Source organism: Grammomys surdaster, unplaced genomic scaffold, assembly GCF_004785775.1.
Source record: "Grammomys surdaster isolate TR1022 unplaced genomic scaffold, NIH_TR_1.0 126178, whole genome shotgun sequence".
Classification (NCBI taxonomy): Eukaryota; Metazoa; Chordata; class Mammalia; order Rodentia; family Muridae; genus Grammomys; species Grammomys surdaster.
The window spans coordinates 8319837-8330688 of record NW_021620984.1 but is presented as its reverse complement, the minus strand read 5'-3'; the positions used below and the strand labels follow the sequence as shown (position 1 = coordinate 8330688).

Here is a 10852-nt window from a genome sequence, read left to right as displayed (position 1 = left end):
ATGTGTGTGTGTGTGTGTGTGTGTGTGTGTATGTATATATGTATATATGTGTATATATGTATATATATATGTAATATACATTTTCTGTTAATTGTCTTGATAAGGAATAAAGAGGATTCTTTATCTTTTAAAAATTAAATTCAAGTTTTATAAATTACTTGAGAAGAGTAGACTTTGATATCTAATACAGATAACTGTGATAGCGAAAGTTACACTCACTGAGGGGTTCCATCTCTTTGTCTGCTGGGCTCAAGGTCTCTACCTCTACATTACTGGCCAAGTCCCCCTCTGACACTTTAGATTTTTAATTTGAAAGAAGGCATTAATCTATGCTAACAGCTTAAAATTAACATCTTGAATTTTAATAGAGGTATGAATTTCATGCCATACCATTTTCATACCATTTCATACCAATTTCATACCATTTTCAATGATGTGTACCTCTGTTTGAATCTAGGTTTGTGCTAAATTTCTAACCTGTATTTTTATTAATCTTTATCTAGCTTATAAAATATTAAATTTCTTGGACATTATATATAATATTTGTGAGTCTGCTTGTCTTCATAATTTTAAATTGTATTTCACGTTTGAGTATTTTAAATACCTAACAGATTATCCCTTTAAGTCTAGCAAGGAAACCATCCTAAACACTTTCTTATAAAATTACATGTTTAATCAGTCAGATTCCCTTAAGCATTTAAAGATAGGTTCAGGCAAAATTTTACAAGTCTAAGGGCAGGAAGTGTAGCTCAGTGGTAGAGAGCTTACTAATCCTCAACACTGCAAATTACAAATAAGTAAATGAATTCATGTCTAGCTTGGCATGGCAGTACATGCCTTTAATCCCAGCTTCCTGAGGCTAAGGCAGGCCAGTCTCTGAATTTGAGGCCAGCCTGGTCCACATAGCAAGTTCCAGACTAGCCAAGGCTACATAATGAGATCATGTCTCAACAAAGCAAAAATCAAAATTTATTTCTAATATGTAAGAAGGCTTCAAGACCTTAATGACAGAAAATTTTACTTTGGTGATAAAAATGTGTGAATACATACTAACTTACATTGTTATTGATAAAAATTTTATTACTCTTAAATCATATCCATACTTATTTTCATGTCTTCCCTTGGGCTGTAGCGCCACTTAACAGTAAATATAAACTTATTCAGTATGTCCTGGCTTCTGTTGGATGTACGTTACATAATCTTACTAGTGCCTGATTTACTGTGCTGAACTTATTTAAACACAGTAAGGACACACTTGCCTCGATGGCTGTATATTAATTATACAAACATTTGTGTGCCTGTTCTTCAACATAACATATGTCCCCTTTGAATATTATTGTGGACTTAGGAGCTCTTGCAGACACTTTCATTTATATATGTATTTTGTTTTTTTTAATTTGTACAGTGTCAGGCCTTTTAAACTTTTGAGATGGTTAACCTTGAGTATCAATCTGACTGTGTTAATGAGTATCTAGAGTATAATTGTGAGGGCATTTCTAGAGATGACTGAAAGAACGAGACGCCGCAGGGGGAAAGAGCCTACCACTGCAGCATTCTTTTTATTTGCTTTCTCTCCAGCATGAGGTGGGCAGCTCTGCTTCACATCCTTCCCTTCTGTGATGGACTGTGAGCCAAAATAATTTTTCCATTAACTTCCCTTAATCTGTCTTATGATAGGTATTTTTAGAAAGACAAACTGGCTTTACTACCATTACTACAGGCACATTTGATTACTATGCTTGTTGAGAAAAGTCTGAGGCTTCGATAAGATGCTTATTTCTCTTTGCTTCCAGCAATAACACCAGCTGCCTCCAGGGACTCTTTGATTGTTTTATTTATTTATTTATTTATTTTTGTGACTGGGTGTTTTGCTTGAATGCATGTATGTGTGCTGTGCATATGCCTTGTGCTTGTGGAAGTCAGAAGAGGATGTTGGATCTCCCTGGACCTAGAGTTACAAGATGGTTGTGAAGCATCATGTAGGTGTTAGGAAACAAACCTGGGTCCTTTGAAAAAGCAATAAGCACTCCTACCCATTGAACCATCTCTTCAGCTCCTTCCTTCTTGTTTTTTTGTATTTAATGAAGAACAAGATTAGAAACTAAAGCCTGAAATCAAGGTTATCAGTAATAACGTGATATTGCTTTTAGGTATCACATTACCATGGTAATAGAAGTAAGGAAATACTTTTAAAGGCTATAACTATAGAAATGATTTTATTATAGTTCTAATCATGTGGGCTGGTAAGATATTTTACATGAACTTTTAAAATCATTCTAGACATGTCAAGTAATTTAAGGTCTATAACAAAACACAGTGACCTTACTCCATACTATAAATTACTATTTAGAAGTTTAATTCATGTCTTCTAATGCTTAATTTCATGTGTCTAAATGATGTGGTATTTATTTTAGACAGATTTTTGCCAACATTAAATGTCTCATACCAGACCTCCTTTAATGCATTGAAACATGTATATGCCTCTGCAGTAATACTTCCTGAGTTATAGCTTGTGATTAGACATTCAGAAATGTTCTGGGAAGCTAGTTGTATTGCCTGTTATGTATCTTGGGGTTTCTGCTGCTCAGTGAGAAAGGATGGGGAGATTGACTAGAAGTCACAGCTCTGTATGTGCTTCTTCCTCAGTATGTGCAGTAAAAGATCAGAATAGGATGGTTAACAAGCAGTAAAATGCCGAGGCTCACTGACTGATTCCATTATTTGTCCCAGAATAATTGGTGATTGAACTGGCTTACCTGATCCTGTGAAGTTTTAACATCAGAGGTGATTATTAATCTTGATTACTAGTTTGATATAGTTGAGAGATCCCTTGGAGAGATTAACAAAGCATACATGGATGTGTCTAAGATTTCAAGACAGTTAAGTCAGGGCTTTAACCTAATGATAGAGTCATTGGGTTAGTGGGAAATTCGAGAATGAGGCTTGATGAGAAATAGATGAGTGGTGGGAGTGTCCATGAAGGCCTGTCTTCACCTTTGCTCTGCTTCTGAGCTGCCATGAGTTAAAACAGCTTTGCTCAGCCACACTCTTCTGGCCATGGAGGATCAGATCGAATCATAAGCTAAAATAAATCTTTCCTTATTTTATTTTGGTATTTTATTGTACTGACAATAAGTGGCTTTTAGACATTTGTTTTTCTTCTTTTAAACTTTAACTGTAGTATACAGATAGGAGACTTTCCTTTGGGTTCAGATATTACTGTCTGCGATATGCCTGCCCTAGTGAACTGTGAACTCTGAGTCTGTTGTATAGCTTGATGCCCCTGGAACTCCATCATGACTTAACAAACTTGGTTTACTTTTTAATGGTTTTTGTTTGTTCGTTTGTTTTTTGTACTATAACATTTTCTATTTGGGGAAAATAAAAATGAAAACTATTTGGAGATTTCTCTGATCTGATGGTTGTACTTTCCCCTTTTCAGATATTCTTTTGGCATCATGGATCGGTTTGGAGATATCTCAGAAGGTGAAGTGGACCATTCTTTCTTTGACAGTGATTTTGAAGATGCAAAGAAATGTGAAAGTAATTCTATTTTTGACAAGCCAAATGATGATGACCTTAAGGAAGGAATAAATAAGGACACCAAAAATGTAAAGTTGAAATTTGGAATACAAAATGATGACCTTAAAGAGAAAATAGATAATGACACAGAAAATGTGAACTTGAAACTTGGAATACAAACAAAAGAAAATTACCTTACTCAGAAAGGAAATGAAAGAAAAGCAAAATTTTCTTCAAAGGAACAACATGTAGAAAATGATCCTACACAAACAAGAAGTTCCTCATTGTTGACTTCTTCAAGATCAAAAAAATCGTGTGATGCCACAAAAGGACATAAATTACACTTGCCTGTTCCAAATAGAATTCCAAAAATTGTGAAAGGTGAGGATGAGTACTACACAGATGGAGAGGAAAGCAGCGACGATGGGAAGAAGTATGTGAGGTCCAAGTCAGCCAAGCCCTCTGGGAACTTAAAAAAAAACTCGAGTAAGAAGTATTCCAAAATCAGTTCCTCCTCCTCTTTGTCTTCCTCGTCTTCAAGATCAAGCTCAGACTGCTCAGATATAGGATCTGACATGCAAAATAAATCTGATTCACGCTCATCAGGGAAGCATGTTTCTAGTGTAACCCCCTCGTCACCAAAACAGAAGTGTAAGTCAGGAAGAAAATCAAGTGCACAGCCTTCCAGTACTAAACAAAAAACTGGTGACTATAATGAATCCGAAGACAATGTGACAGATGTAACTCCTTTGTCAACTCCAGATATCAGCCCTGCCCAGTCGTTTGAGTTGGGCCAATCACATGATCAAAAAGTAAAAGTTAAAAGACAAGAGAATGTGAGCCGGGATGTGTATGAGGATGTGGAGGCTTTAAAGAATGATTCAAGAGGTCTGAAATCAGCCAAAAGGAAAGAAAAGCATGGGCAGAATCTTGCTCCCAAATCATCCGTGTTAGATGCAAATCTAGACCGTAGATCCAAACAAAAAGTCCTACATGACACAATGGACCTTAATCATCTGTTGAAAGGTAATTTTTGAACTTCTGAATATTAAATTTGCTTATTAATAACTAAACTCAAACATGTGCTATGCATATGCATGGTTTCTTCTGGTCAGTGTCTTGAGATGATTGATATTTTAATAACTTTCCAGATATATTCCATTATGCCATAAAACACTGAGACTATCATTTGAATTGTCAGATAATTAAGTCAATTAGGACTAGAAATTTCAGATTTAGTTTTCCGTTCTTCTCAAATTCAAAGTGCCTTGTACTCTTCTGAGGTGATCCTATCTTCATTCATCAGCTACCAGTAAATATCTGCATTGCATTCCACTGTTGATCTTCAGACATACAGTGTCCAGAAAAACACTTCCTCTACCTTTCAAAGTGTAAGAACCTTTGTGAAGAAGCATCTCCAGACAGCTTGCACTTAGTCGTATTCCCCCAAATTGCTTCAGTTACACTCTTCATTACTGAAACAGTCATTGGCCATGAGGAGGGACATCCAAACCCAATCAGACTCCTGTTGTTGTTAGTGGTGGGAGTTGCAAGGCCCAAGATATACTGTGGAGGACTGTAGAAATAGGTGCACACCGAACGATCTTGTTTGTTCACTTCAGTTCCTTTAACTTTAGTGTGCATATAGAACATCTTGGAATCTCATTCAGACAACTGTTCTGTTGTGGTAACTAGAACCCTGATGGCTAAACATTTCACCCAGCCTAGTGCCGATGGCAATTTACTCGCCAGAGGCTCAAAGTTCCAGATCAACATGCTGTTTTCTTCATGCACATTGTCATGTGTGTGACAACACATATAGTAAGAAAATAGCATTCAGGGTTTGGAGAGATGGCTCGGTGATTAAGAGCACTCGCTGCTCTTGCCAGAAGACCTGGGTTTAGTTTCTATACACGGCATGGCAGTTCATAGCCATCTGTAACTGCAGTTCCAGACGATCCAACACCTTTTGGCTTTGCTAGTCACTGTCATGTACATACATTACATGAAACACCCATACATATAAAAATATATAAGGCTTAAAACATAAAAGATAAATCCACTTAATATAGGAAGTGTGTAGCGTGTTTAAAAACCTTCTAATAGAATGACCCTGTTAGCAAAACATCTGAAGGAGGAGTTCAGCACATTGGGTCATCCTCCTAGTGTAAACATTTTCACGGCTTAGGTATAGATGGAGAGAAAAACTTACCAATTCCTGTAATGAGTTTTGAGTAAAAAATTCATAAATTGTAACAAAAGACAAATATCCACATAGTAAGGACGGTGGCAAACAGTGTAAAATAGTGTTTTGAAAGATGGTTGTTTATTAAATAAAAAGTTTAATAAAAAGATATAAGCAAATATCCCAATATAGTCAGTAGCATGGTGAAACAGTATTGAATCTGGTCTTTACAAAGTAAAGTAGATGCAGTTCTGGGAATTAAAACACAAAGCTTTAGGCTTTTGGTGTTATTGACATGTCCATGAGCTAGATAGTAACTATTTATAGGATGTGGTGGTTGATTTAAATTGCTTGTGTCCAGTCTAGATTGAGAGTTCTGGTGTTCACTCAAAACTAACAATGGAGCTTGGTATTAGAAATGTAATTTCAAGAGAACTTGAAAAAGTAGTCCAATCTCAGCCTTGAAACTCTGCATGGATGTTTCCATCCCTGAAATATCCAAAGACTGTGACTGGAATCGGATATTTAACCTAGGGCTAGAAATCCTTGACTAGACATTGAGGGACTTAAGAGGAGCAGTAAACAGATTTGATACCAGATTATATCAAGACTGATATATTTGGTAAGCACTTAAGGACTTGAACAGACTAAAGATACATTTCATACTTTGTCTATATAAAGTTGGGTCACTTTAGAAGGACTCTGAAAGGGCCAAGTAGAGATAGTTTAGAAATATATAGCCTCAAATTTTATCTTTACTTTTGAGAAGAAAAGTAGAAGCAAAGTAAAATTAAGGAAGCATAAATAAATGAGGAAACTAGTTATAGTTTTTTTTATAAAGATACCTGTGTGGATATGATGGAGGGATTACAGGAAGTGCTTAACAGATCCTACTACTGTCCATGAGAAAGAAGTAGCCTGTGCTGAGACGATTGGCTTCCAGCATGCCCTGCCTGGCACCACAGGTTAATCTCTTCTTTACTGGCAGGTTGACATTGTTAATCCCTCCAACACGTTACCAAGGGTTACAAGCATCTGAAAAAAGATAAAGGCAACAGAGGGGCCACATCCTTATGATAAATGTAATATTGAGAATTGATTTTTCTTTAAAGCAAAACTAAGTGATTGTAGAGAGATCTATGAAGACAAAGCTATTGTAACTAAGAAAAGTAACCCTGACTTGCTTTCTACATTGTCTGTGTGCTACATATAATCAGTGGAGTCATCGAGTGGCTCCATGACAATGCCAGCACAGGGCAGAAGCAGCTGTCTTCTGTTAAGTGAGGCATTTAAAAATGACAGAGCTGTTGTACTCTTCCACACACATTTTTAATTTAAGAAATTAAGTTCTGCTTATGTTTTATGGTGTGTTTGTGTGTACACGTGAGTGATGAGCACAAGTGTGCTAGAGCGTGTGTGTATAGGTCAGAGGAAGATCTGTGGTCATCCTTTGCCTCTACCGTATAGGTCCTGCGAACGAACTCGGTTGCCTTACAGGCCCTACTTTTTTTTATTTTATAGAAATGTTATGTTGACATATAATTGGTTTATTGTTACTGACAGAGGGATGAGTAAATATCTTTAGTTTAGGTTGTTGAGGGTTTTTTGGTTTTTTGTCTGTTTTGTGCTATTAGGTTTTTACGTAATAAATACTGGTAGATATAACCCATGGAGACATTAGGTGTCTCGACCTCTAGGCCTATAAAGGATCCAAAACAAAAAGTCTAAGAACTTCAAGGAAAATGGAGCTATAATTTATTATTGTAGTAGTGATTATATTCTGAAATTTGTAGAAATTTTTAGAAACTTTTAGCTTCCTCTTTCAGGAAAGGAAAAAAAAATGAGGGGGCACATCTTATAAAAAGCTGTAGGAAGAAAGACCAAACAAGAAGGTAAATGATTTTAACTTATAAGTCATGAAAAGACAAACACTGGAGACTGAAGAGAAAGCAGACATGGTATACTCCATATTCCAGCCCTGGAAGAGACAAGAGGACCCCTGGGGCTCTGTGGCCAGCCAGCCTAGAGTAAATCAATGAACTCCAGGTCTTAGAAAGAGACCCTGTCTCAAACAACGAATGACAGCTCCTACTAAATGAGACTCCAGATTGACCTTTAGTTTACACACACACACACACACACACACACACACACACACACCCCTACCTGTAGATGCAATACATACCCACACAAAAACAACTATCATGTGATTCCATTTACATGTGGGTCTTAGTCAAAATCACAGAAACAGAATTTCAATTCCCATGGTCTAGTGAAAGGACAGCGATTTTCTAGGTGTTTTGTGTGTTTAGTTGACGTTTTTATGGTTGAGTTTTAGTTTTCCAACATACAACATCATGGAGAATGAATTGTAATATCACTGAATTGTACACCTAAAAATAGGATAGCAAATTTTGGATTTTGTCTATTTTGCTACAGTAAAAAAGGAAAACACTAGTTATTTTGATAGTTTCTATTCCACAAGTGCTGGGATAATTTTTTCTGTAGCAATAGTTACTGCATATTTTTTCCTTTAAAAACACAAACATACATTTTAAAAAAGGTATGTCTCCTTTAAAAGAGGAAATAGAAGTATCAACCCTATTAGTACAAAAACAGAATTCAAGTTGTAAAAATACTAAAGGGAACAAAAACAGGTGTTTTGTATTAATATATAAGCCAAATACACTAAAAATGTGTAATACAGACTGCAGCATATAATAAAAGCAAAATGGAACTAGACAATAAATTGATGAAGATCAAGCTACCAAGGAGGATTAAAAATTACTGTCAGGTACCTGGACTTGGAACAAACAGGGTTAAGACTGGTTAGGGCTGCTAACCAGAGAGGCTTCTCATAATGTCTCTGAGGCTTGTCTCCTCACATAGGCCTCAGGGAACTTAAACTTATTCCATGTACTCAGGGCTCCAAGCATAGTGTTCCAGATAATGATACAGAAACCTCAGAGCCCTTTGTGACTTACTTTCTAGAGTCATATAGCATCCTTTTGTGCTTGTTTGGTTTCTATCAAATGGGATCTTGCTATGAGACTTAACTGACCTAAAACTTGCTATATTGATTCAGGCTAGCTTTGAACTTGTTGTAACCCTCTGGCTTCTGCTGTTCAGTTGCTGGGATTGTAGCCATATACCACCATGCTCAGTGTTGGTAGAAATGATTACAAACCTCCCAGATTTAAAGTAGGTCATAGGCCCTGCTTTTTTTTTTTTTTTTTAAGATAGGGTCTCATATAACCCAGGCTGTAGGCGAGGATGGCCTTGACTGTCTGGTCTTCTTGCCTCTATCTCCTGAGTGTTAGGATTACAAGCATACACTATCATGCAAAGTATTGACATACTACCCATGAAACCTAGGGTTTGAGGCATACTACACAAGTACCCTACCTTTTAATGGAATAAATGTCAAATAATTTGTAGAAATAGCTTTAAAAGTCTCTTCACTACTAGTTCTTTCTCCCATATACAAAATACATTCCCCTTTTACAAAGATGGCCTCAACCTCAAGAGCCAGGTACCTAAATCAGGTCCAGGTTCAGCCAAGATCTTTCATGTATGGTTCAGTGAGTAAGCTCTTGAGTACTTTGAACATCTTCTGCTGGGGAGATAAGGGAGGAGAGATTGTTTCACTCTGAACGTCCTCTCTCTTACGTTTTCTCTATATTTTATTAGAAAACTGATCACTTCCTACTTTTAGATATATTTCTCCTATTTTACTATGGATGATGTAAGCCATTGTATTTTAAAAATCCTGCTTAAATATCTTAGCATAAATCCACCAATAGGAAGACTGCCATTTTCCTTGTCACCATAGCAGTGCTGCTAAACAGCCAGTTCATCCTCTCAGACTTCAACACCCTTTTTTCCCCTTTTATGTATATGAGTATACATACTTTGCTTGCATATGTGTATATATGTGCAACACGTGTGTACAAATCTCAGTGGAAGCCAGAAGAGAATGTTAGATCACCTGGAACTAGCACTACAGATAGCTGTAAGCCTACATATGGGTGCTGGTAGCCAAACCCTAGTCTTCTGAAAAAGCAGCAGATACTCCGAACCAGAGTCACTTCTCCAGCCCCTAGTAACAGTTTTTTTCCAGGATCTTCCAGCTCATCAGGTTTCAAACCTAGAGCCACTGACTTTAGGTTTGTTACAGTAGCACTCCATTTCCTTATATTAAATTTTGTAGTGGTTACTATTGCTCTGATAATAAATTATCATAAAATTCAAGTTGTATAAAGCAGCACCCTCAGATGACTTAGATGATAGGATCAAAGCTCCTGTACATGGTTCCTGTTAATGACGTGTCCTCTATCGTATGGCCACCTCCAGTCACTATCAGGCATGTACAGCTCTGGGCTCCAGGCACAAGGGGGTGTGGTGCAGGATCTTTTATCACACCATGAAGCCCTAGATTGTGTTATTTATTGGGAAAAAAAGCTGTTTCTTGTTGTGTGGCTCAGCCTTTAGCACACATGTTTAGTCTCTCTGACTGGATATAGATATGCCCTTGGTACACACTTTTAATCCCAAAGAATGAAGGTAAAGTTAGTTTGTAGAAGGAAGCACCTATGTTTGAAAGTGATGTCTAACTGAATAGCAGACAAAGTGACAAATGAGAAAGATTTGACAGACTAGGTATGCCCAACTCTCTCTAGAAGAGAGGAAAGGGGAACAGTGCAGTGGAGAGGAGGAGAGCAGTTTTACCAGGACAGGTATAGAGAGACAGGTTGAAAGAGAGAACAAGCTAGACACAGGTGAAGATGGAACAAGCCTTCGCAGAATGAGGAGCCAGAAGATTAGAACATACTTCCAGAGTTAGTATGAGAGTTAGTTCCAGAGTTAGTATGAGGCCAAGCAGAGCATTTCACTCAGGAGAAGCCAGTTTGATTCTGTCAGCTTGGAGAGGAGTTTGAAAAGCCAGAACAGCTGAGTTGACCAACCAGTCAGAGCTCAGAAAGAACTAGGAAGGGGTAAATTTATTCAGCAGAAAGTCTCAGAGGCTGAAAACTTCTAGGCCTAGATAAAATTGTGCGGAGGCTAGAAGCGTCCAGGACTAAGCCTAGATTAGCAGGTGGAAGCAGTAAGCTTCAGAGACACCAGTTACACCAGAGAGAATAAAAA

General features: G+C 37.2%; 1 protein-coding gene across 1 annotated transcript in view; it reads left to right on the top strand.

Moving 5' to 3' along the window:
* The window catches only part of Cfap97 (cilia and flagella associated protein 97), a 33816-nt gene that overhangs the window by 4653 nt on the left and 18311 nt on the right, over positions 1-10852 (top strand). The window contains exon 2 of the mRNA XM_028757651.1: positions 3443-4548. Coding sequence (XP_028613484.1) covers positions 3459-4548 — 1090 coding nt within the window. The 5' untranslated portion in view covers positions 3443-3458. The remainder of the gene's footprint in view (positions 1-3442; positions 4549-10852) is intronic.